The following is a 27,577-nucleotide window of genomic DNA, read 5'->3' as shown; positions in this document are numbered from 1 at the left end:
CTTCATAATATCTTGATCTCAGCTTCAAGCTCTGGAAGGAAAATGGGTTACATGCACATAGTTCCCTTTCTGACTTGTTATGTTTCTCCCCTTCTTTGTTCTTCCCCGCCCCCCACCCCCCCAGGCCACCTTGAGAACCATCCCATTCATTCTGTTGTACAGCCATGCTCTCTCACAGGATGCTGACATTTTCTGTGTTGGAGAGATGCAGGTTGTTCTAAATGAGTCTTCCTTTTCTTCTATTTCCAAATTGCTTGCACTCTAAGCTTTTTCCATTTACCATTTGTCAACAAAATTTTGCTGCCCCCAATATAATGCCAACAGGAGCCCCCAATCTGGAGTGTGGTAAATGGAGAAACTTGATTCAGGTAAACTATTTGCAAACCAGGTAGACACAGCCTCTGGTGGAAACCAAAATTGTGTTCTGCAGAGACAAAGGTCAAGTCAATTTTATAGAGAAAATCTCCACTCTGGTCCTTGATTGGTCCATTTTTATGCAGATAAGGAATCCAAATTTGCACCATCTGATTGATTCAAACAGCACTGTCCTGATTGGTTGGAGTAGCACATTCTGATTGGTCATGTGGAATAGCTCTGATTGATCAGTGAAGATACCAATGAGAAGCTGTGCAATTCCTATTGGATGGGGCAGGTCTCAGCCCATTGGATAAAAAATGATACCAGCCACTCCTTTATAAGGAGCCTGGCCCCTCAGTCTGTGGCTTTTCCCTGAAATGCAATATACGTGAGAGGCCTCTGTTAGCAATAGCTGCTAGACTCTGGTTATGAATTTGGGCCCATTTAACCACGAGGAGTCCTTTTTGGCAGATATATTCCTTTTCAGGGTCCACACTATTCTGAAACTCCTTCTCTGCCTCATATGATGCAAATTTTATGACATTGTCTGTTGGCAACTTGCTGCTAAAAAGAGGCTCAAGAAAGGGTTGAGTTATGAAAGGAATAAAACTAGTGAAATAGGAACATCAAGGTTGAGATGGACCTGAGTAAAACATCTTTGTTTGATGATTTAATTGATAAATATTTTAATTTGGCAAGGGAACAGATAACACTTGATAGATTAATTTACCCTGATTTTATTTTTAATCCATAGTCAAGGATGAATTTGAAGGGCACTTAAAAGATATCCTTAATGGGCAGGTTGCTGGTGTAAATTTTTCTGCTAAGGTAAGAGATAGCAGCATGACAAGGCACTGAGGGGAAGAGGGAGAAATAGCAGAGCTGAGCTACAGTCCAGCCTTATCACTGACTGCAATAAGCCAGCAGAGCGGAAAGAACATGAAACCAGGGCATAGGAGATTATCCTGGGCCAGCCAGAAAGTGGCACACATCCAATCTCCTCACATTCCATTGGCTGGAGCCACATGGCCACACCAAGCCGCAAGGGAAGCTGGGAATTGTAGTCCAGTTGTGTGCCCAGGAAGAAGAACTAGCTATGGTGAGCAGTTAGCTATTGACAATACAGGGCTAGGGCCAAGACACGTCATCTCTGGGCCTCAGTTTACTCACATTCAAGATAAATGGGTGATGCCTAAGGTCTCACTTATAGCTACCATTTTGTGATTCCAACTCGGTAACAGATCTGATTTTGCTACACCATGTTCAGTTAATTCTTAGAGTAATTTTCCAACATTAAAAAAAATAGTGAGGGCCGGCCGAGTGGTCCATTTGGTTAAGAGCCCCGCTCAAGAGTTTGAGCTCTGAGCAACAGCAGTTCGATATCCGGCCCGAGCTGAGCTGCCGCTGAGCTGCCCATAGGTGGCAGGATGGCTCAGCTATTAAAAAAAAAAAAAAAAGTGAAAAGTGGGCTACAGTACTTGTGTTGAAAGGAAGTGTTCCAGCTGATCTCTTTCTTATTCCCATCACATGGGATGAGGTGGGCTTTTCTTGCTTCTCCCCAGCTCCTTCCACTCTTTCCCCTCTCCTACTTAACTCCAGCAGGCTTGTAAACAAACACAACACAAACAAAAAAGCCAAGAGAACTCAGCACACCACCCCCACCCTCCCCTCCAAGGTAATTTTGAATAGAGGCCAACTCCCTTCAGGATGGAGGCCAGGCACTTTGGCAGATCCCTTGGGAATTTTGAAGCCAGAGTGCCGACAGTTGAGACGTTAGTGAATGGGCCTGCAGAGAAGCCAGTGCTGATTAATGACATGCACACAAGCTGCTCTTGCTGGGGTGGTGATGTCATCCCTAGCAACAGGTGGCGGCCCTCTTTCTCTGAGCCCTCCTCTTGGAGGTCCCAGTGTTCCCAGTCGTGAATGAGGAACAATAAGGCCACCACAGGGTTAACTGCCACTTTTTCTCGCTCTTTTGTGGAGCTGAGGGCTTTCCCATAGAAATGTCATTGGCTTGAAATGATTTCTTTTTTTCTGCTGCCCAAATGTCAGACTCTCATATAAAAGTGGACCATGAGCACTTTTGCCTCTGAGGCCTTTTCAGTAACAGTAGAGCGATGTGTATGCTTTCCTTGTGTAAATAGAAGTGAACCTGCCTTAGGGAAGGGTAGTGGGAGCCTGTCTCGGACTCCCTATTAGGAAAGATCATCAGCACAGCATGAAACCTGCGTTGACTGCTGGGCTGATATTTTGCCTCTTTGCATCTTATGCGTTGGGAGCACAATGTGTCTTCATGCCCGGATGACAGAACAACGATGTTAAAAGAGCTCAGTAAGAGTTCTTACAGAAAGTTGCAAAATGTAATCTCCCCATAGTAACCTGTGTCAAGATTGAGGCTGGCTGAACAGGACCTGAGTCAGTAGCTCCCAATCCCGCCTTTTACAAACGCACACCCTCCATGCCTTCCGTGTACTCAGCACATAACATGGAACATACTAAAAAGAAGGTATGACCCTTCCCCGGGGGAAATTGGGTATGTCAGGCTGGGCCTGGGAATTTCTATGTTTATAGTGATCTTGAGCCAGATGGGTCTGATTCACGCTGGCCTCAGGCAGTGACTGGGGCCTCCAGTGTAGAAACAGAGATTGCAGTGGAGATGGAGACGTAAGCTGAGCTTTGGACTCACACAACGTGGGTTTGAAGCTGGATTCTACTACCTGCAAGTGGTGCCACCTTGATCAAGTCTCCTAAATGTGGCTTTCCAAGATCTATAAAACAAGGAGAGCAGTCCCTTAGAACAAGGAAAGCAATACCTAGGATCATGGTGAGGTTTAGAGTAAATGTGTGTCAAGCTCCCAGCACCATGCCTGGCACAGTGTAAATTATTTAGTAAAAGGGTCTGTCTTTACATTAGGCTTGTTTCTTCTGTCTCTTACCTATAAAACACGAGGGTGGGACCAGTTGACTTCTAAGCACCTTCTAAGCTTTAACTTTCCTCGGTGCTACTCTGGTATTGGGGTCAACTTTCAGAGTGGGTTGTGTCCACGCAGCATGAAAAATTCTCCAGCTGGAGAAGGAGTCCCTTGACTCGGGTGAAATGGGGAAGTTGTGAGCCAAGCAGGGCTCTGAGACAACAGCCGCAAAGGCTGCCTGTGTGAGGATGTAACTGTCTTTAGTGATTTTAATTTACAAGTCTCCATGGGGTCCTGTAAAACATGCCTGGCTTTCCAAGACACCTTTACAGTTACCAACAACCATGATTTATCTAGACCCCTTTTCAGCCTTTTTATGGATTCCCCCAATTCTGTGCCCTGGAATAAAGAATCTAAGTTGACTCTTGTCATCTCAAGTCATTGTAGAACTTGTTGGGGAGCTCATTCTTTCACCCTGCAGAGACTGGGCTTGGTTTCAGACAGACAGATCCCACCCAGCTCCAAAGCTTTCTAGCTTTGCGATCTCACACAGTCGCTCAACACAACTAAACTCCTAGGATGTTGACCACAAAATCAATACCATTGCATAGCTGTTACGCAAATTAAATGAAATAACTTGTGCCCTGACTTCTGCATTGTTTGGCTGGGGTGGGAAGGGAGGGGGCGGAGGGGGCTGTTGATCAACACAGTAGAGCCCCCTTCTGAATTTCATAGGCAAGCCCATGTTCATTATGTTCATGTCTTTTAGAATAGACAGATTTTGACCATAACCCTTCTTGTGCCTGTTACTCCCAGATGTGGTCTGTCTACACAGAATTTACACTTTGGACACATCGATTACCTGTTTCTCAGTACTTTGCCTGTCTTTATAAAGTTCTGTATGAGCAAACAGCCCATTTGTCCATTCTGGGTTAGGATAAGATGGTTAGCCTTCTTAACCCGAGGCTGGGTGACAATAAGACAGTGTTAAGAGCATGTGCTTTAGGGACAGGCATCCTTGGTTTTCAATTCCAGCTCAATCACTTACTGGCTACCAGCCTTAGGGCAAATCATTTAATGTCTGAGTCTCTGTTCCCGATTCATAAAATGGGAATAATCATGCCAACCTCACACTGTGACTGTGGAGATGACATGAGAGCATATAAATGAATCACAAGGCAGCTAGCACTTCTGTCATAAAAGCAGGCAGCATGGACCATAGACAGAAAATGGATCGGAAGCCAAAGAGCCGATTTTACCAGCAACTAGCTACATGACTACAGAGGAGCCATTTAACCCCCCTACCCCCACCCCATGTTTGTTTTCTTAGCTGTCAAAAGGCATAATAATTTTTCTCCTATGGATACCGCAGTGGTGTTTTCTGGCTGAAAGGCGATAACATAAAAGTGGTGTCCTTATTATTTTTATTAATGTTCTACCTATTCTTTGCAGTGCTGCCCAAAGATGGTTTTCATTCTGATGACTTGGCATCTGATTTATAGACGAGCTTTTGAGACATGAACAGTCTCTAATTTATCTTCAGTGAATATGTTTGTGATAAGGATATTTCATCCCTTTGGTTGAAATGATGCTTTCCATCCTGAAGCATGCCTTAAAAGCAGACTTCCCATTTACAAACTCCAGCTGATAGGATGCTAATCAGCACCAAAACTAACGTCTCTCCCGGCCCAGAGAGACAAAACCACTGGGCAGCCTTTTCTAGATACGGATCTGCAACCACGTTACATGTTCCTTTATTAATGAAACATAGCAAATCACATCCTTTTAGAGGATACTCACATTACTCCTGGGAGGAAGTACTCTGTTAATGAGCTGAACTGCCTTGTTTAGGAGATGAGCTGTGTTGATGTATCGGGTATCCTTTTGAGCCAGCGTGTCCAAGTGCCTGGGAATTGGGGCCAGACAGTGTTTCATGACACAAGTTTCCTGAATTCTGCTGCCTGAAATTTTCTGTTGCAAAGAAGGTGCTAGATTGTTTACACTGTGATAACATCTACAGAAGAAATGGCTTGAATTTCAAAAGAGAGAAGGTATTTTATAAATGGGTCACACCTGTGGCAGGGAAGTGAGACAGGTGGACAAATTGTCTGGACACAAAACACCCTGTGTCTAGCCAGAGCTTACTCATAGGACAAGAGGAAGGCTCAGGAAGCCTCTAGATCCCATGCTGATAATCAGTCATGTCACTCCTTTCCTCACATACCCTTAAGTGGCTTTCCATTGCTGTAAAAATATATTTTTTAAAAATCCTAAACCCAACATGCAAAGCCCCATGACTCCTTGACTCACTCTCCTTAAGCCACACTGGCCTTCTTACACCAAGCTCTTTCCCACCCCAGGCTGTGACCACATGCCGGTTATTGCCTAGTATTTCTGCCCTACCAAGTTGACTGAGTTGTGCCCATCTTCCAGGACTCACCTTTAAGGTCTCTTGCTCACACTGGCCTTCCCTGTAAACGCCAATCTAAATTTGGTCCCTTTTATCCGTTTTATTGCATTCATTGGCTTTCCTTCAAAGCACTTAACTATATGCATAGTTTCCAGTCCTGTATCTATGTGCTTATTTGTTTAATGTGTGTTCTCCCCACTAGACTGTAAATTCCATGAGGGCAGGGATTGAATCTGTTTTGCTCTTCATTATATCCTTTTTTAAAAAAATATCTGAGTAAAGAGCTTAGACAATACTAGAGGCTTATTAAATTCTAGAATGAATTAATGAATGAATAAGGTCTTTGGCAAACAGGACCAAATATACAATGGGGTCCTCTCTCACCCCTAGATTCATCCTTCCATCTAATCAAGGTTCACTTGACCTGGCACCATGGCATCATTGTCACATTTGAAAGACCCTTTTAAAGTCAGGCTCTCCATCCACGTAGTCTGCAGCCTGCTCATTGTTGGATGGGCAGAAAAATCTAACAGTAGCATCTTTAGAGCAGACATGGATTTTGCAATGTTTTTAAACACTGGGAATCTTGGAGTAAATACTGCCAAAGACTCTGCCCATTGTTTTAAATGGTTGGGATTTATGATGGACAGTCTCTGGCAATCATATTGCTGTTTGTATGGGGACACACACACCTGGCAGAATAAGGCAATTAGAATTGCCCCCCAAAATTATCAGCTTGCCCAGTTGTCCCCATCTCTTTTACTTTTTGTGATCTAACCAGATATACAGATCGGGGAGCTTGTTTAGAGGAGGATGACCATGATGGGACATCATCTGAAATCCTTGAATCAGAGTGGGGACCTGGGACATAAAATTATCCTTGAAATACAAAAGGGAAATCCCATGTTTTCCATTAAATACCCGAGTGCCATGTAGAACAGGAGTAGATTTCCCTGTGTTTTGCTGGAGGACCCATTGGGTGTACATTGCAGGGATACACAATTCAATCACTGCAAGAAGACACATATATCTCTTCTTGGATTCAGAAGTGGAGGATGACCTGTCATGAAACTGTGAGGAGAATTCAGGTAGAGGTTGGTTGACCATCTGGTAGGGATAGTGTAAAAAAAGCATTCATGTATTGATTCTGAGATGAATCATAAAGCTCTTTCCACTCTTAGGCATTCGTAATTCTAATTCTGTTTGGGGATTATCAAAAAACATTCATTAGTTTGATTTGGCTTTGGATTTAGGCTTCTTTACTTCAGGCCTTGAGATCTGAAAGGTCAGGATGATTTTCTAAATTGATTTAAAAGGGGAATTAACATGAAATTATATTTCTTCCTTAATTTTACGTGACCAACCCATACTTGGTGCTCTGCAAAGAAGTCATAAACTAAAAAGCTTTTTCCAAGTGTCATTTTTATTTATATTTTTACTGTTAAGTATCCAATTATGTTCAATTGAATAAACACTAATGAACACTTTTTATATGTATTCATCTAGCAAATCTGTATTGCATATTTGCTATGGGCCAGACTGTATTAGGCACTAAGAACATAGACCTTGTAATTAGAGAACTCATGGACAAGTTCAAGAAGTACATCAAAAGTAACAATCCTGGTGCTAAGTGTCATGATAGAGATTAGCATATCGCACTATGTGAGTATAAAGAAGACTAAGTCATCCTCAGTGAGAAGAAGGGCTTAGGGAAGCTTCCAAGTGGAGGCTAACGGCTAGGCACTCAGATGCATAGAACGATGAAACATTTTTTCCGTCCTCCAGGAGGTTACCATTAAGTTGGTATTTTGGTGTCAGAAGGTGCCTAAATATTGACAAAGTGCTTTGTTAGTTCTTTATGTGTTGGGCTGTCATCTGATTTCCTTAGCTATGACATGATCATTGCATATTCTTTTAATCTAGTCTGGACTCCACCCTGCAATAAGAGAAATTTAGGAGCCTGGAATGGAGATGGTTTGAAACATGAAGACTGGTACGACACCACGTTAGTGAGGAATTCTTGACTTCTCCTGGCCTCTCCTGCATTTACCAATAGAAATGCTAGCTGTGGTCCAAGCAAGATGTTGGAGGCAATAAGGAATTTGGAGATGTAGAGGACAGAGCACTGTGACATTGGTGTTTGCAAGGACTGTGACTTCCTGTGGTTTAAGACAAGGAGAGAAAGGAAGAGATTTACAGGTGTGTGCTCTGGTGCACAGGTGTAGGTAGATCTTGGTGCAAAAAACATGGAGAACCTGGGGTCAATATGTTAGGACTCTCTCTTTCTCCCCTACCCACCCCAACCCTGCCTTGTGGTTCTTAATTGTGCTACTTTACCTTGCTTCTTAAAGGTGCAAAATGATTGAGAAAAAATATATATAATTAGGGTTTGGGAAGGAGCAGGATACATATGTTATGTTATTAAGGTGTTTTCATAATTAGCACCTCCTCTGATTAGATCTGCTAGGTTTTATTCCTTGTTCCTCCTCTGAAGTTGATATTTCTTTGACTCTGTTTTCTTATCATTTTAAGGGAATAAGAATCCTTGTTATACTCACTATTTAAAGAGGAGGCCTGAGACTTCCTATTTTACCGCTCGAATAGTTGAGAAACCTAATTCTCAAGGAGGAAGTATGAATGTTACTCTCTTTGTGATCCTTGAGAAACATTTATCGTCTGTTTGCTCTACTGAGAAGTCAAATGAGCAGTGAGAAAAACTCATCTTAGGTTCAGACAGAATCTCTTCTGTGCAATTGAAGGAAGAAAACTGTTTCTAAATGTGCAGCTAGGTCAGTTGAGAATCTGCTCTTTGCATTTGATAGTGAACTTCTCAGGATAGAAATGAGACCTCATGTCCATCTCAACAGCACTTGAACTTAGAACTCAACGGGTAGCAATTAGGAGAAATTTAAAGCATACCCGGGAGGCTCCAAAAGTAAATATTTCTCCAGACAGATGTGTTATAGCTGAATTAACTGGGTGTTTGCGCAACTGCAATGAATCGGAGAGATAACAGTCTCTATTGCCTGTAGATGTAGCCTCTGATTTCAAAATATAAGTAATGTTAAGTGTTCCCAGTAGAGGTTCAAGTAGTTTGCTGAGCAAACCGTTGCTGCTGCCAGGTTATAATCATACTGCCTTAGGTTATTTGTCCAATTCTAAGTAATGAGTTTCCAATCACCCCCCCATTTAAGGTGTGTTTTTCTTATGAGAACTTGGGTCAAATTGAATCTAAATTTCACTCGACTGTATTCTCTGCGAAGAACCATTCCTAGAAGAGTGAAGCGCAAAACTCATTTCTCTCCTATTATTCCTTGTTTGAAGTCTTCACAGGAGAAAAACAAATAGTTGCCCCTTTTAGGTTGATTGGGCAGTTAGGGTGAAGCCTCCAGCCTCTCACTTTTACAGGTGAGAAAGCTGTAAAGAGGATGCTGCTGTATGGATGCTCTGATCTTTTTTGTTTTCATCCTGAGTCCACTTGACAAGAGCAGCTGCTGTGAGATCCCTTCCAGGATATAATAACAAGCAAGGGGGCCAATGAGTGCAGAGGTTGAGGCCACAGAGGCCAGAGGAAAGAAACAGGGAATACCTGGAAAGCAGTAAGCAGAAAACATCTGTTCCGGCTTCCGATAATTGTTACCTTTGCTGTGATACAATGCATTTTGCCAAGATAAAGACTCTACTACAAATGGGAATGGTTTAGTTTTGATCCAACCAAGGCCAGGTTAAGGCTTGGATATGATCGGAAAAGGCCCTGAATATCAGGTTGAGTCGGGACTTGACTCAATGGGCTACTAAGATGTGGTGGTAAGGAAGACATGGATGATGGTAAGACTGAGATAAGGCAGGTATTCACATGAGCTCATCACCTACAATGCTCCAACCCTCATGCTAGCGCTTTTATAGGTATTATCATAATTTAGATCTCCAATAAGCACATAAGGTTGGTATTATTCCCCACCTAACAAATGAGGAAAGCAAGTCGGCCCAATATCCCATGGAAAGTGAATAACAAAGCTTGGACTGGAATCCAGTCTGTTTTATCTGGTCATCTTAACTTAGATATGGCTGAGGTCAGCATGATTGCCATGAAGACATTTCACACACAGGCACGAGAAATGGCAGGCATTGCACAGAAAGGGTCATATGTGAAAAATTCCTGAAGGAGGTAGGAATCCCTGTTTAGCCTAAAAGCATTCAATATATTTTTGTTCAGTGAATCAATGAATGGGATGCAATTTAAACTGGGTTTTCAAATAGGCATGGTTGAGAAAAAAGTAGATCTTAGTCAAAGCATGATTGTTTCATTGTGGAATGGCTGGAGTGTGTATCATTTCACATTCCTTTTTATTCCTATCTCTATACTGAGGCCTGAAATCTGACAGGCTTTATTTTTGATAAAGTAATACTTTTCATTTGAAATAGATCTTTTAAAGTTGTCTTACATGGATCCTCTCATTTCTATTCATTCTCTCAGCTGGTGTTTCTTAAAGCACTATGTCTAGACACAGTAACAGGAGTGTTAGGGCTAGAAAAAGGTGGGGATCTGATCATACAAGGCCCTGCACATCAGGTGGGGTCGGCACTTTACTCAGTGGCGGTAGGGAAGTTATGGATGAGCGGAATGAACTATGGTTAGAATGGTTATTATCCCTATTACAGGTGCAGACACTGAGTCCCAGAGAAGTTAAATGACTTGAAAAGATCATAGAGTTTCTAAGGGGAGAAAACTAATGTATCGCCTTCTTCTCTGGACTCAGGAGCTTTCTCACTATCTTTTTCTGCAATTTTTCTTACAAGGGCCATAACTCTGTTACCAAAAATCAGGGACAGGGTAAAAGAAAAGAGATAGCTGGAAACTTCTACCTATGGATGTGCCACAGAAGAGCCCCATTTATACCAGTAGAAGAATGCAACTGAGCAAGCCCATTGAGCAAAAGGGATACAGAAACAAAAGATGCTTGCCCGTCAGAGCAGAGAGCTGTTTTCATGATCTCATTTGCAGATTAAAATCAACTCTGAGATTTGAATTCATTCCCTTGACTCAAATGAGGTTAGATCTCTTCACCTTCACACTGATCTCTTTGGCCTCACGGTGGAAGTTAGCATCCATCTTCTGGAATTTCCTACCAGGAGAGTGTTCACCTAAAGGCATTGCTGTGTCACCAAACTTAGAACTGACCTTTCCTGACAGTTGACCCTTAAGGTTCCTGGGGTTTTGAAAGAGAATGAAAATTCCCAGTTTTTTCCTGGATTCCCATATATTCTGAGCTCTCTATTTTCAAATCAATAATTGAATTGTTCAGTATTTACAGATAGTTAGGTAAAATTATAAAAGTTAAATATCCTCAATAACTATATAAGGAGAGAATAAAACACATCAAGTATGTGTTGCATTATAGGTGTTTTTGCATAGCTCATCTCATTTCATATTCTTAACAGTCCTATGAGGTCGATATGAACATTCCCATTTTATGGGTGAGGAAACTGAAGCTCAAAGACTTTGAGTCCCTTGCTGAAGATGATTTAACTGGGACCTGGGGAGTCTTGGAACTGACACTGGATCTTTCTTGACTCCTGTCCATTGCTCTTCAAGCTAGTTCCCAGCTGGAGAGCACGCAGAAACTTCCAGTCCTAGAGTCAAAACCAATATTGAAAACATTCACTAAGAAAATTAAAATAGAACAAACAAAGAAACCATGCAAAATATTTAAATGCAAGGACTGGAGGGCTTTAACTATGTTTATAAGTATTTTGCACATACGCAGTTCTTCTTTCATTCAACAGTCATTTATTGAGGGCCTACTGTGTGCTAGACATTCTTCTATTTGTTGCAGATATGCCAGTACATAAAAAAAAGGTGAACCTCCTGCTTTTGTAAGGCTTACAGTCTCAAAAAGGAGGTAGACAATAGATAAATGAACAAGTATGCAAGAAGAATAATTTCAGATCGATAGGGTCAGAAGAAAATAAAACAAGGAGGGGGAGACTTTAGGTGGGGTGATCAGAGAAGGGAAGTGTTCTCTCTGGAGGTGAAGTTTGAACTTAGGTCTGTGTGATAAAGAAAGAATCACCATGCAGACATGGGGGCAGAAAGGGTAAGGGAAGAAGGATACTGGCCAAGGTAAGGGCATGGACAAAGGCTTAAAGCAGAAATAAGCATCACACGTTCAAGAAACAGGAAGAATTGCAGAGTAGCTGGAAGCTGGTGATAAATTGTCAATACTTTGGTAAATTGAGTGAAATTTGTTAAGTATGAAGACTTTGCTTTCAAAAGAAAGAGATTAGCAAGAGGGAGAGCTAGAGGAGGACATAACCTGAGGAGAGAAAACTTCAAAGAAGATCTAGCAGAAATTCAAACAGCGGCAAGTCTTGGCAGAGTTCTTAAGAGAAGTGTGGCATTTGAATCCCTTAAAGTCTCTTTCGATGGGGGTGGGGTGGGGGTGGGGTGGACAATGACATTTAACTGGATAGATCCTACAACAGTTCAGTAACTTAAGACAAAAAACTGTCCATACATCAGATTTGCACTTTTCTGAAGCAACATTATAGCAGGAAAGTTTGATGTAGCCCCAAACCCTCTGGGAACTGAATAGTGAGTGTAGATTCTTATCTGAAAATGCTTTTCCAGTGGATGAAATAATGAATGAATGGGAAATAGAATCAAGTGTGGAGATGGGAAAACCATTCCTGTGCTTTTTTTCACATATTTTGGTTATATGTGAAATGATGGAGTAATTTTACATGAAACAGGGGAAGATAAAATTGAATAGGAAAAGGAGTCATGTGTCCTCATGGTTCAGAAAAGGATCCTAGAGTCAGACAATATGATGAAGTTTCAGATCTCTTTCACTAACTGTGTAACTTCTGGCAAGTTACTGGGTCTTGCTAAGACTTAATCTCCTCATCTGCAATGTGGGAATGACAATAGTATTTAATAATTTAGTAACAGTAATTTAGAATTGTTATGAGGATTCAGTGAAATGTTACATGCAATATGCTCAGCCATATAGAGAATAATCTGGAAATTGTATCGGTTGTTAGTTATACTAGGGAGAAGCTGGGAGGAGTTTTTAGAAATGTGTGATTATGTGAGGAAGACAAAAAGAAGTCATAAAAAAAAGCAGTTCTGAGTGTTTTGGAGCAGGGGCATTACCTAATTGGGGCTAAGCGCTGCGAAATCTGAGATGGTTCTGCTGTTGGCTGGGCCTTCGTTTCCCTATCTGTAAACGGAAGTGGATTCCAGGGCAAGGTAGTAAAGGTAGTAAACGCTTTCACATGCCTCCAGCCTTGAAAACCACAGAGACCTGGCGTTCTGTGGTGATCTAAAACTTGGGTGACCAACCATTCTGGCTTGCTCAAGGCTGAGGGGTTTCTTGGGTAGAACTGAGACTTTGAATGCTAAAACTTTCGGCCGACTGAGATGGTTTCTCACCCTACAAAAGCATTGCTCCCCAGAGGAGGCAAAGGGGTGGAAGGAAACTATTTGAATTGGTATCTGACTGGCATTTTCCTAGCATCCCCTACCTGTTGCTTTGTTGGGGTCAAGTACTTGCTGTAACGTGGTCTTGGTCTCCTTATCCTGAGTCTGACAGAAATAGAAAGAGGACTTTTCCCACGGTCGCCTACAATTCTGTTTTGCGACATGTAAAACCGTAAAAATGCCTCCATCTTAGATGTTAAGAAAGCACCTTCTAGAGCTGACTCATTGAGTGCTCTTAAGGAGAAAGATATTGTTTTCCTTCCATTACCTGCAATAAGTAATTAAAATTCCAAGGTTTCCCGTGAGGTCTCCTGAACTAACTTTGGGACAGGACTGGGGTTACTTCTTGCCTGTGTGCTTTTCCTGTCACATCAAAATATGGTGAAGGGTCCTCTCCCCTTTGCCTGACAAACTCCTACTCATTACAACTAAGTGACAGCCATCCTGAGAAGCATTTCCTTGCTTCTCAAGGCTGACCCCATGTTAACTTTTTTGCATAATTCCACCTGAGCCTTTAAAAGTTTAGCAATCATTATTTATCCACTGCACATCCCCCCTTACTCTCAGCAGCCTCTGAAGGAGAGTACTCTGGTGCCAAGCCAGCAGGGTGGGGCTGGAAATGTAGCTCATGTTTATTAAAAATCCAGAGCCTGGAATGGCTGATGAGACTGTGGAATACATCCTTCCTCTGTCCTGGCTGCTGCTGTGGTTTATTAATGCAAAAGTTTCCAACAACCTTCTTTTCCCTGGGAGAAATGAAACCCATTAATGTAGTTTCAAACCTTAGCCTGTCTAGCTTGGGTCCCAGGTTTTCTAGTGCCAAGGCACCGATGTGACTCAGAAGAATTAAAATTGCAGCAAAATGATCTTGCTGAATGGATGCTAAACCAGACAGCAGTTCCATGGCATGTAGCATTGACATGTACAAGTACTAATCAGCCACTAATTTCAACCACAGTAGAACTGAGCTCATTTTCACTGAGAAAAAAGGACTGACACTGTGTTGTGAATGGTTTAAAAATCCACTACCCGACTCTGTAGGCACAGCCTTTTGTTCAGAAGATACTGAATTTCTCAGAGTGCCAACAAAGATGACGTTTTCTTTCAACATGGGTGGTATGTTTATTTAGCTACTTGGTTTTTAAATGGGTATCTCTTGTGTAAACTGTTAGCCCCAAAGAGGGAATGCTAAACTGCTAAAAATGTAGAAAAAAATATTTTGCAACTCTGGTTTTGGCCGTATTGCTAGACGGCATGGGAGGAGATGGAGGTCAACCTTGGGATGACAAGAAAAGGAGTAAGAGAGATAGAAACTGAACGTGAGTGCCATGTTCAGCAGACCATCAGCTGCAGCCCTTAATTTGTAATTTGCCAGGGCATATGCCCCCATTTCAGGTCTTCCATCACTGTTCTCGTCCCTGAAATAGGAGAAATCCCTGAACAAGCTTCTGCCACCTCTATCAAGGGTCCCACTAAAGGAAAACCAAGCAAAAATTACATTATGCTAACTAAGGGCACAAATTTAGGAGTCACACAGAGCTAGCTAGCCAGCTACTTAGTAATGCAATGCTCAATAAATGAAATGTATTTATGTTGCTTTTGTGGCTAAATATGTGGATAAACAAGATCTAGAGTCAGATGCTATAGTGGTCTTTGTTGAAAGAAAGTGGCCTTTGCTGCCCACCTCTGCACCCCACCCCCAATCTCACAGAGCCCTATTTGCTGCTCTCTGACATTTACTCGGCTTTACTAACTCTTTTAATGATTCTCTCACTTTCTTGACAGTTTTTTGTTTTCATTTTCTGAACAAGAAATTAAAATGCTATTTATGTCACCCTTTTGATAATACATGGCTGAGATGCCCTTTAGCACAGTCCTTATTAGATTATGGGTTGCAATTTGGATGGATTAATTTATTAGACTTCAGGTGGGAGTGTGATCTTACAAGGCCTTTTGACTTATCTTCTGTTTTGATATTCACTGTGGAGTGCTGGTGGACCTAGAGAAATCCGTGGCTGGCTGCTTTTTGCAACCTTTCCTTTTGTCTTTCATCCCCCTATAAACCACTGTTTTAATGTTTTTTGAGAAATGAAACATGGGCTGAACCTTCTCTGACAGGTTAGCAATCCCTACTTACATGTGACAGATTCTTGGATTAATAACATAATTTAGTTAAACAAAAAGTAAAGGCAAACGAGAAATAAAATACATATTGGAGAGTCAAGACATACTCATAAGCGTTGGCAATTTGCCATTCCAACCCCCATCCCCCCGCTAACCTCAATTAACCACACACATGGCAGACTCTGACATACAATACAAAAAATCATGGCTTTATGAACTTGTAACATTTTATGCTAAAAACCCAAAATAATAATTATCACAGCATATAATTCCATTTTGAATTTATTTGGAAGCCTTTTCCAAAAGACATGAAAGCTTTTGCAAGCCATAACATAAATTCCGAGTGATCATTCTCACATATACTGACCATTACCTGCTTTAGGTGGTGGTACATGTACGTGCGTCCATACCATTCCATACACATTTTCAATAGTATAGTTTAGGGCGGTGAATTGGGGGAGAGAGGGATTGTCACTTCGTGAATGGTGAAAAGCCTACTATTGCATTGTTTTATACACCTGAAACTAATAATAAAAAAAAAATAGTGTAGTTCATTAATCTAGTAAACTTGTGTACTGATCACTATTGGCCCTATGCAAAGCATACAAGATACAAAGATTAGGCTATTAAGGTATCCCTGTAATGAACATTAAATACATAAAAACATAGTTGCCCTGGAGAGGCCATAGTCTATTAAAGGAAACAAACATGGAAACAGAATACAGTGATAAAGCTGTGATGGAATTGTTTATCAAGTTATCTAACAAATAGCAGGAGTATATACCTCATCCCTGAATTGAAACAGCATATATTCCCAAGGAGTTGTAAAGGATTCTAACTTCTCCTTTATTCCCACTTACATTTATAAAGGGAAAAAAAAGCATAGGCTACTCTTAGTAAGGAAGACATTAATCACTCCCCCTAAAATCATTGCTGTTTTAGAGAAATACACTGAGGCACACCACAGTTTTAAAGACTTGCTCAAAGTTGCTGCATTGATAAGTGACTAAGCACAAATTTCATCACTTTTGCAATAGATGGTCCTTCTTCCCAAAGAACAGAAAGACCATGAAAATCTATTAATTCAGACTCTCATTGAGGAGGACTTTATAGTAGTTGAAAATGTGGGTTCTAGAAAATTCCAGGAAACAGATGTTTACTGCTTTCAAATAAACACATAAGGTCAGTGATACTATTAACAAAGTATCACCAAACAAAAGACCTGCTTGGACAGTCTCTAATGAATAGTTACATAGGTCGTTTTTAATTAGAACATCAAAATGGTGGTTGTTAAAATTAAAATGCTTTGCAAATGGTTTGTTTCCAGGACATTAAATATTCCTGTGAGACCTTTCTACCCTATTAATTTACCTAGGTAGTACAAAGGTAAACTTCAACCAGCCACATAACTATTACAAATTTTCAGATAAGTGAAATGAAAAATGAGGTTTTACAGTAAGGGTGTGTGTGTGTGTGTGTGTGTGTGTGTGTGTGTGTGTGTGTGATATATCTATCTATCTATATCTATCTATCTATATATATATCACACACACAATTTAGGACAAAAAGACAGCATTGAATTATGTGAAAATTAACTTGAAAATGTGTGATATTTAAAAAAAAAAAGTGTTGTCAGTCTTATGATAACATTCAAAGCTATTCATAATAAGTGGTATTTTTCCCAGAATTTTAAAAATTAGGTTTTAAAACATTGCTCCTACCTTAGACCTTTCATCCATCATAAAGCAAAGATGGCATTAGAGTGCCGCATGCCTACAAAGCACACACGTGTTTCCAAGCATTTGCACATCTTCCTCTGAGTCATTTGTACTTCATCCATCCTTCTGATTTTATCTGTCATGTGAAAACAGATGTGGAAACAAATTATTTGCAGTGAAATCATTTCTAAGGGGAGTGCAGTGGCTGCTTTCACACCTCCAGAATGTGTAGGAATTAAAAAAGTTTATAGTGTTCATTCAAGTAAGCAGAAGGACACTTAAAGTTTCAGTTACCTGGTTATTAAATTTTCAGACATTGTCAGAGGTGAACAATGTAGAGACAGCAGAGTTTCCCTTATGAATGCAATTAGAAATAGCATCCCAGTGCTCTTAGGGTTTTTCATAAAAATAAAAGATAATGCACTGCTTTTTATAGGTGACGTTTCTGGTTTTAAACAGCACCTGCTAAGTGCAAGGAACTGTGCCAAGTGCTTCATCTGCATTATTTGTTACCAAAAGCCTTTGAGGGGGTTATTACGCTCCCCATTTCAGAGATGACAAAACTGAAAGCAGAGAAACTATGTGACTTGTCCTTAGTCACACAACTAAGAAATAGCAGAGTCAAGATTGAAACCCAGATTTACCTTTTTTATTAATCTTCTGCCTCATGATTCTCACGTACAGATTAGATATTGTAACTTTTTCCAACTTCTCTATCTACTGGAACCTTCTTCACCTTTAAAGGTCCAGAACAGATTCAACTTATCTTTTCCCATCACACTATCCAGCATTGCCTTTCCTTCTTCAGGGCACCTCGAGTTGTCTCGGGCACGTATTAGGTCATACCTTGTATCACAGTTACTTGCCGAAGCGTCTGTCTCCCTCCCTGGCTTGTTTGTTCCATGAAGGAAAACATGGGGCTTATTGTTGTATCCTCTTGGCTTTCCCAGTGTGCCTTGCATACAATTTTGTGGCAAAGATGCAGTACCACTACCGAGGTGGTGTTTTACCCCTGCTCTGAGGACCCTGGGGGCCGGATGGAGCTAGGGAAGGGATGAGCCTATAGGCAGTACAGGAGAGTATGCTGGAACGAAGAAGCCACAGTGTAGCTGAGATAAGCCAGTGTATCAGGGGAAGACACAAAGCATGTGTCAGAGCTAAGTAAGAACAAACCTGGCAACCACGCACTTTTGTACTTTGCTGGGAGGTTTCAGAATAGAAGTTCATGGAATTCAGTGAGGATGTGAAGGGGATGATGTGCCAGGCGCCCCATTTTAGTGGCCTTTAAATGCTTTTGCATTTGAAAGTTGAGTGTTGTTCATTGTGGAAAACCTAGACCATTTAAATAAGCCAAAAATATTAATTGCCAAACCCCATTAGCCAGAGATAATAACTGTATATACAGTGATTTGCACCCTTGGCTAGATATTAGAATTGCCTGGAGCTTTTAAAAAATCCCTATGCCTAGGCCTCCACCCATACCAAATAGTTCAGAACCTCTGTAGATGGGACCTAGGCATTGGTATATTGAAAGTGCCCCAGGTGATTTCAATGCACTGCCAAGTTTGAATACAAGCAGTGGTCTAGAGCCTGGCTTCTCAAAATTCAGAGTCCACGCCATCACCTAGGCCTGGGAGGAGCCTGCACTTGGCATTTCTAACCTGCTCTCGGGGTGCTGACGCTGCTAAGCCACGCCTTACTTGGAGTAGCAAGGGTCTATATTGTCCTCTCAATAATATTGAACAATGCGTGGATGAAGGATTTCTTACAAATAAGTCTTTGGACAATTTACTTAAACTGTAAGCATCGGTTTCCTTATCTGTCAGATGACAGGGTAAGTAGGAGACATGGTACAATTTTTGTTGCCCAAATGTCTAGACGCATCCGAGGGGAACCTCGAGGTGGAAAAGAGGCAAGATTAGACCCTTGGACACATACAATACTCTAGGCATCACTCTTGGAGCTCATAGTAAGAGTAACATCCTGTGAGCATTTACCATGTGCCAGAAGCCAAGCTAAGCATTTTAAATCAGTGATTTAATTTAATAAGCCTCATTTTACAGAGGAGGAGACATATTTAGAGAAGCTAAGTAACTTGGCGAAGAGCAGGCAGCTGCCTAGGGATGAGATGGGGGTGGGAAGCCAGGCAGTCCGATGCCAGAGCCGGCGTAATGGTTGGTGTTCTACTAACCAGCATACACTGACGCTTCTCAGACTAGAAAAATTTTAAGACCCAACCATACAGTGTAATTTAGATTGCCAGCCTCTTTTTCCCTATTTTGATGATCCAATATTTAAAATTATGCAAAAAAAAAGAAAAAAAATCTTGGCAAAAAGAGAAAGGGGGAGATATGGGCCCTACTGCACATCTGAGCACACACATCCGTGGTTATGTTAATGGCACATAAAGATGGCATCATTTCATACGACATCCTTAATGTTGGTTTGCCATCTGCAGCTCAGTTTCTTGAAGAAATCCAATATGGCATTCAAGGTTTAGCTAAATCGCTGGGAGACTTCTTCAGGTGCATAAGTACTTCTTCATCTCGGCCGCATCAGAAGGCAGAGCCAGAGGGCTGTGTGAGATCAGGAGAGCCAAGAGGGTGGGTGATGAGGAGAGGAACTGAGGGAAGGACAGATGGGACTTGTAAGTATCCTGGTATTCTGGCAGAATTAGACTCATTTGCAGCATCTCTCCTAGGTGTACATGCATGTACACATGTGCATATGTGGGTGGATGTGGCAGGACCACCTGGTACAAGAGAAAATTATTCAGAGAAGAAGGCCTTTAGAAATATTCTCCACCATATAGCTTCTTCATTACTCCTCCCTTGTTGGCCACTATCTTATCCTTCACCCTGATGACAAGTTGCCTTGACCTAGATGTTTCTAATGGATCTCATCTATAATGAGTGGTACAACAAGGGAGCAGGGCGTACCTACACCCCATACCTCTCCCTCCAGTCTGTGGGCAACTCTATCTGTTGACTAGGCCTGAAGAGAAGGTACAAGGTGTGTGCCAGGATCCACACCTTTCTTTCACAAGCTGGTGTATTCCCTTTACTACCTACCTGTAGCAGCTACTGAATTCCGTAGCCAAAGGGAAAAGTGTTTCTGGCAGAATGCTGCCTGTGGTTTCTCTGCTGCTAAGGCAGGATTGGGAAATGCCATCCATCCATTGGCTTGCAAAGAAAGAAAATGAAACTTACCTGTTACAGAAAACCAACAGCTATAAACCACGTTGGACCCACGTATGAAGGGTCTTCATACGTGGGCTTAAGATGCACCCTCACTTACACAGTGTTAAAGTTTCCGTTAGCACCTTGGAAATCACTATTTATAAAGAAAAGTTTAAGTTGCAGGCATAAGCTCCATTGGTGATTTCCCCTGTCAGATTTTCTTAAGAAAATGTAATAGCAGCACTGCATGCTCAATCAAGCAACTCCAAATATTTACACCTGATGAAACAGCCCTGACTTAAGAAGCATGACCTATAGGGCCAGTTTCCAGAATTCTTGTTTTAACTCCCTCATAACTGATATTGTAAGTCGTGTATGCTTTTTTCTTTCTGGTTATTCTTTTCTTTTCAAACAAATATCATATAGTCTAAGACCACACATTACATAGGTTTTTTTTTTTAAACAAACCTAATACATGTCTTTACTTCAACTTTATTTTTCCTACAATCCTGGAATTTGCATTTACTGTGTCCCTTTCATTCTCTCTAAATTCGGTGCATGGCCTTATGTTCATGTGTAAACACTGCAGGGGACATTTTTAAGGCTTCCTAATGGGCTGAAATCAGAAGTAGAAACAGAAGTTCCAGAAGTTAGAATCATGGGGAAGAGACAAAAATCATAGGAATAACTAAGTTGTTTTTTTTTTCCCCTAGTTAAAAGCACGCACTTGTAGTTAAGTGATGTTTTTACTTTTGTTTCCATTTTGAGAAATGTACATATGGCTATCTAAGTGAGGTTTTGTGGATAAATAAAAGCCGGAACACAGCCCCTCTTTGTTTTCGCTTGGGTGACCTGCTCAGGTCCTGCACAGCTGAACTCAGGTCCATCCAGAAGAAAGTGGGGTCAGGTGAGAGAGCAGGGAAGGGAGAAGAAAAATCATTTCCTTTCAAAGTTTTTATGTTGTTGGAGACTTTTCACACTGAAATGTGACTTTAGGACATTTCTAGATGAGGAAACAAGGGCCTAGAGAAAAGACGTGATTGCTTTAATCTCATAACCTGTTACTGACAATGCTGAGGCTGGGATCCAGGCAGGTGGCTTTGCCACCTCTCTGCACGCTCATCTAGGGAGACAGTCCCTGGCTGTCTGTCTTCGGTGTCTTCGGAGTCCCTGGGTTTGAATCCTTGCTCAATTATTGGGCTAAGTTATTGAACTCAGTTTCCTCCTATAAACAGTCAAAATAGTTCCTATTTCTCTGAACTATTGTGAGATTAAATGAGAGCATGCATGTGAACTGTTTAGTATAGTGCCTGGCATATAGTACTCAAATGTTAGATACTACTATGTTATTATGTGCCCACTTTTCTTCGTTAGCTAGAAACCAGGGTTTGGGAGAAAATAAGAGGCTATCAGGCATTGTTCAATAACCTTCAATAATCAGTATGGAAGAGGGTATCCAAAAGTGGGGGAAACTTTAAAATCATTCAAAGAATTAATGAGAGCATTCGGGTAACTCTAACTCCCGTGCCCTAGGACCATGCTGGCCACCGTATGAAACAATAGTGAGCGTTCTGGAAGACTGCACCCATGTCACTATCATTCACACAAGTTTTGCTTGGTACCTACAATATGCCAGATTTTATATTAAATGCCAAGAACACAAGATGAATAAGATCTCTTCATTACCCTTTTGTTTGTATCCTATTAGTAAAGTCTGACTCATTAACAAATACTCAAAGCCAAATATTGGGTGGTGTAATGGCAATATTTATACGTTCAACACATGTGACAGGCACTGACCTAAATTCCTGAGCTCAAGTAGTGAGCTATCCAAAGTCGCTGCTTTCCTGAAAGTGTGGCCTAGAGGGCGAGCCAGACAATAGATGCAACATGCAGCATGCTAGAGGAGGAAAGGTCAGAGAAGGCTTCACAGGGAAGGGAGGGAACATTGCAACCCTCTGGAAGAATGGTGAAGGGTTTACCAGGTAGCTGTGGGTAAGCGTGGAGCAATGGGATATGGAAAAGACGGAGAGCAAGCCCTGATTTTGGCTCACAGGGCTGATAATTGTCGTTGTATTTTTAAGATTAAACCCAGCTTCCAAGAGTCTTGGAAAATTATGCTGAAACAGCGAAGACCTACACTGCTTCAAGTAGCACTTAGAGAAAATGTGAATGTCATGGCAATAGATTACACAGCTGCGACCCAGGACACCCACAGGGACAAAGAACAGGACGCGATGTCATCCTTACAAGTATCACTTCTCTGACCATAACTGCTTTTGAGTTCTCTTTTGAATAGGCAGCCACATTTTCATGCTCAGACTGTTGTTTCTCAGAGAGATTGTTAAACTCCCCAGTATCCACAACAAAAATCAAAAGTAGCCATTTTTAAAGTAATTGCATGGTTCTAGCCATGTCCTCTCCTGCTTTCTTTACTGAGTATCGTTTACTTAGGACTGGCATAATTCCCCCCCCACCACCACCACCACAAATTGGAGGTTTGCATATGTAATTATATCAAATGATGTGTTTGTTTATATCTCCGAACCACATTCAAAAGCTTGCCTGTGATTTATCTTTGAAATTCAATTTCATCATGTCAGTCCCCAATTTACTGTGCCGAATGGGTCTACAGTTACATGTGTGATGTCCACGCCTCCCTCCTGCAGAGATGACAATGAGGTTGCCTTCCGCAGTGGCGAATCGCAGCGGTCGAAGGGGGAAGTTGCTCTGTTTTACTCTGTTTCCTATTCTAAAGCCCAACTGCATTCCGCTACAACCAAGTTATTAAAAGTGAAGATGCAGCTTTGGCAATTTTGATTAATTCCTCTGGACTGTGCAGGAAGGCTCACTGCATTCCTTTCTGACTGTAAAAAGCACAATGCTGCTAAAGCACCGTAGCTCAGCCTGTGGTCCCTGAGAAGGAGAAAATCTCTTGCCCCTTTGTGGTTTAGCTGGCTCCGGCTTGGTAAGGTCTGTTTTTCTGTGCAAATAACAAGTTGCGGCTTTAATGCAAAATGATCTGTTTATTGTTTTTATGTTCCTGATCCCCGTGGACAAACCTGGTTTCTCTATTCATTCCACCCCGTCTTCATGCCTGACTCCTAAACTAATTCATTCCTTCATTCATTCATTCATTCATTCATGCGTTCATGCATACATTTTTAAATGTCTCCTTTCTCCAAACATGAAAATCTTGTTAAAATCTAAAATGCACAGTTATGGCCCCCTACTGATTTTTAAACAGCTTTACTGATGTATAATTTACATAAAGTATCAGTCACCCATTTAAAGTATACAGTTCAACGGTTTTCAGAATACTTATGCAACTGTGTGACCATCACCATAATCTGTGATTTTAGAGCATTTCCATCACTCCCTAAAGAAACATTGTACCTATTAGCAGTCACTCCCTGTCCCCAACTCTACTTCATCTGATTTCCTACCGATTTTCAGTTTTGAATTAGATTTTTTTTAACCTTCCTTTTACCTTATATCTGTGAATATAAAGGAGATAAAAAACAAAAAACAAACAAACAAACAAACAAACAAAAAGCAGAGAACAGAAACCTACAGAAGTTTTCCTGCCTTTCTTCCAGGAACAGATACTGCTTGCTTTCTCACAGCTCCAGGTTCAGTGTTGTGTATGTTGTTTCAGACTTCTCAGGAAACCCGTCTCTTTCTGTTTTCTGATAAATATGCAAAAAACACATCCCAGTGTAGGAACATAGATGGAAGCAAAGCCACGCTGCTCTCCCACTTATACATGTGCATTGTGCAAATAAGTGACTTGCCTAAAAATGACCCAAGAATCATCGGGAGAGTAAGACGACCTCTTCCCTGTGCAGTTTCACCACCGTGGGCTGTGGCTGCATGACCTGAAATGACACAAGTGTCCTCAGGGGAGCAGAGGGCAAAGGGCTCCTGGTCTTTTATGCCTGGAAGAGCAGAGGAAACTGACAGCCCTTTCACGCGTTCATAGCCTCAGTATAGCAAGTATTTCTCATTCCCATCGTGACCGCTCACAGAAGAGGCCCCCTGAAGAGGTGAAAGCCTCTCACCCCTTTTTTTGGGAAGTTACTTCTCACTTGGAAAGAGCCTCTGTGACGTATGACCTTGTTGAACAGAATGGCCTGAAAATGAAGGCATTAGATTTGTGTGTTAGACACCCACTGGTGTGACCAAACCGACCTGTCGTCAATATGAGTTGGAGAGCTGTATTTCCCATCTACCCATCTACTCCTGTATCACCCCACCTGCCAGTGCACTCACATATCACCTCATCTCCTCTTGCTCATCGTCCCCCTCCCCCCCCCACACACACACCCCGACCCATTGATCTGATCCACATGTTAAAGCAGCTCAGTGTATTTCACTCTTGGATGTGACTGAACAGAAAAACTAGTGACAGTAAAAAGTCATGGTGAGATTCAACAAAAGAATAGTGGAGTCACCTAGAGCCTTCTCTTAGAATCGGTGGACCATCTCAGGCATCATCCTGTAGAATCAAGAAATGGAATGGAAATTTGACCTCCTAATTGCCAATTGACAATAATAATAATAAAACCTGCAAAAGAAAAATTGGTGCATTAAGCTGGGTGGCCTTGAAGGTTGGGGCTTCTCATTCCCTTTTTTTTGTATTTATACTCAAAGGAGTGATTTGTTTATGAGAAACATGGTTGAAAGGAAAGATAGAGAGATATTTCCCACATGGGACATTTTATATAAAGATTTAAACACGTGTAACAAAATGATAAAATTACAGTATGAGATCTTAGGTATATGAGTTACTAAATTTGAAATGTGTACAATATTATTAAGAAATAACCTTCTTTGTTAAGTATAACAAAAAAAAATTTTTTTATAAGCATAAAAAGAGTTAAAAAGTAAAAGTGCTGTTTCATAGCCTGAATCTAATCAGCTTCAACAACCTATTAATGGTTCAAGAATTCTAAAATCTTTAATGAGGTTCCTGCGGTAGAATTTCAGTCATATGCAAATGAATCATTGAAATTCCTCATTATCAGAAAAAAATGGTTCTTTAGTGAGTTTTTTTTTACCCCCCAAACCGATGACAATACCTGAGGTAAGCAGAACCTGAATAAAATTTTCAGGTCTTCTCTGTAAATTTTATTTTGTTTTAAGAATACTGCTGAGACTCTCTGATTGCCACTGGGGATAGGAGAGTTACCTTTCCCCACCATTTTGCTTTTCCTTTTACTGGCCTTGTTTCCCACGCTCAGTAATCTACTTGCCCCAGATATTTAAAAGTCAAATATTCTCATTTTTACACAGGTCTGATTACAACAACTTCAAGGAAATTGGATCGAGAACAGCAGTCAGAACATTTTCTGGAGGTAAGCGCTTAGAGGGAGCTGGCATTCATTAAAACTGACTTTCACTAAACTTCTTTAACCTTCAACATAAACTAGAACTTTAATACATTTGAACGCTGGCTCCCCCAATGATGACATTTCTCTCGGGCTGACTGGTGCTGCATTTGGAGATTTCTGGTGCATTGCTCTGAATGCACTCCTGTGTGCCGAGCGAGGGTGGCACAGCAACCGCTGCCTTGCACTGGAAATAGGCAGGTGTGTGGACTTCTCTGCCTTGACTTTGGGACCCTTTGTGAGTAATCGGAAAACAAAGTTCAAGAGCAGAGCCCTCCGAGCTACTGCGGCCTCAGATGCAGGAAGAGAAAGAACAAAAGTGCTGCAGTTAAAGTGAAGTACATCATTTGTGAAGACGTGTGTTGCTTTGTTCCTCGTATTTTTTCTGGGAGATGCTTGAGAAAGAGAAGGCTGCTAGTTGATTCACTGCCCGAGATGACTGTTTCTGAAACCATAAAATGTACTCCTATAATTCATTAAGACAGAAACAGCAGCAATATAAAGTATAAGAACATTATTTCTGGAGGGGGAAAAAAAACCTCCATAAGGCAAGGGATGAGAAAATAGATATGGAAGAGCTTTGTGGAACATTCTTTCTATACATATGGAGTATCTTTATTGGGAAGCTTGAAGTCTGGGTAATATGTATGACATTGTGATTTAAGTGCGATAGTCTGATACGGAGCAGATGACAGTGCTTAGTAGTCAGAGCTTTAAGATTTTACCATGTGTCCAGGCTTCTAAAATGATCTGTGATCTGTTAATCCCTAAGAACTATAATACTTAGGAGCATTCACATGTCCTCCTGGTATATGCTCGTGCATGCACACACACACACCTCAAATCTCTTCTGGTCTTCTCTTTTAAACCAGTTCACCAGTAACAATTTATATAAAAAACTGTGGACTAGGAATCAGTGCCCTTGGACCCCGGAGCTGCCCTGCCATGACTGGCATGCAGCCTTGGAAGCTGTTTAAAATGTCCTGGACCTCAGTTTTCTCAGCTGTGAAATGTGGCAGATAATTACCTCTCCCTATACCTCAAAGGATCGCTATTAGGGTCAAACCTTATATTTTTATATCAAAGTATTTTTAAATCTTTTAAAGCATTACACATAACAAAGGATTATTTTTTTATTATTATCATGCAACTCTATGATAAGCCTTTTAAAACATTGCTATCATCCAAGATGAAAGACTCCGGGCTGCCAAAAAATAATTATTATAATTCTTTTTTCAAAATCATACTAATGGGCTGCAGTCCATACCTGGTCCAGAGTTAGAGTATGCTTGCCAGAATAGTAACACCTTCTATTATATTTATGTGTGTCTTTCTTTTGCAGCAGAGAGTCCAGGACTCCGAGAAAGGCTTTGTTTTCAGATAGTTGAACCTATTACCTCCCAGCAAGGGAAAGGGAGGTGTCCCATTAGCTAGGGAATCTGCCTAAGATCACTTAGTGGCTGGTCCTTGGAAAGGTGGTGTCTTTGGGGGGCGGGGGGATGCAGAGTGACTGGAAGGGTTTTCCAGGCATGTGAATTCATTTCCCAAAAGAATCCTTAAGGGTTTCACGTGCTTTACAAACTTATATCAATACTGACCAAACATTTTGGTTCTTTAGACTAACATTTCTTAGTACCTGGTATAATCTGCCTAGAGAAGTCGTGTAGCATAGCAGTTAACAATGTCATAGAGCTGTTGGGAGATTAAAATATGAAATATATGTAAAACATCCAGCCCAATAGCTGGTGCTAAGTAGGTGCTCTGTTAAATATAGTTATAATCACTGTGGTTTTAATTATTATCATACGGTATCATGATACCTGAACCCTCCTAAGACTGAACTTCATCTCCATACTCCAAGACAATTGTAGCCCCAGGCAACTGATATACAGAAGGAGCCACAGGCAGCAACCACTGGACTTGACCTGTGACCCAGGGACCGCGTTAATGCCGGGATACAGAGTGCACGGGAAGGATGGGGAGACACCTGATGAACAAATACAT

The 27,577-nt window shown here is 41.2% G+C and overlaps 1 protein-coding gene across 3 annotated transcripts in view; it reads left to right on the top strand.

Moving 5' to 3' along the window:
• FAT3 (FAT atypical cadherin 3) overlaps positions 1 to 27,577 on the top strand; it is a 658,207-nt gene that overhangs the window by 432,312 nt on the left and 198,318 nt on the right. For all 3 annotated transcript variants that reach the window (XM_019663735.1, XM_019663734.1, XM_019663733.1), the window contains exon 4: positions 25,479 to 25,540. In XM_019663735.1, the coding sequence (XP_019519280.1) occupies positions 25,479 to 25,540 (62 nt within the window). The remainder of the gene's footprint in view (positions 1 to 25,478; positions 25,541 to 27,577) is intronic.

Source organism: Hipposideros armiger, unplaced genomic scaffold, assembly GCF_001890085.2.
Source record: "Hipposideros armiger isolate ML-2016 unplaced genomic scaffold, ASM189008v1 scaffold_402, whole genome shotgun sequence".
Classification (NCBI taxonomy): domain Eukaryota; kingdom Metazoa; phylum Chordata; class Mammalia; order Chiroptera; family Hipposideridae; genus Hipposideros; species Hipposideros armiger.
Note: the sequence above shows the minus strand (reverse complement) of the source record. Positions and strands in the feature narration are given on the sequence as shown.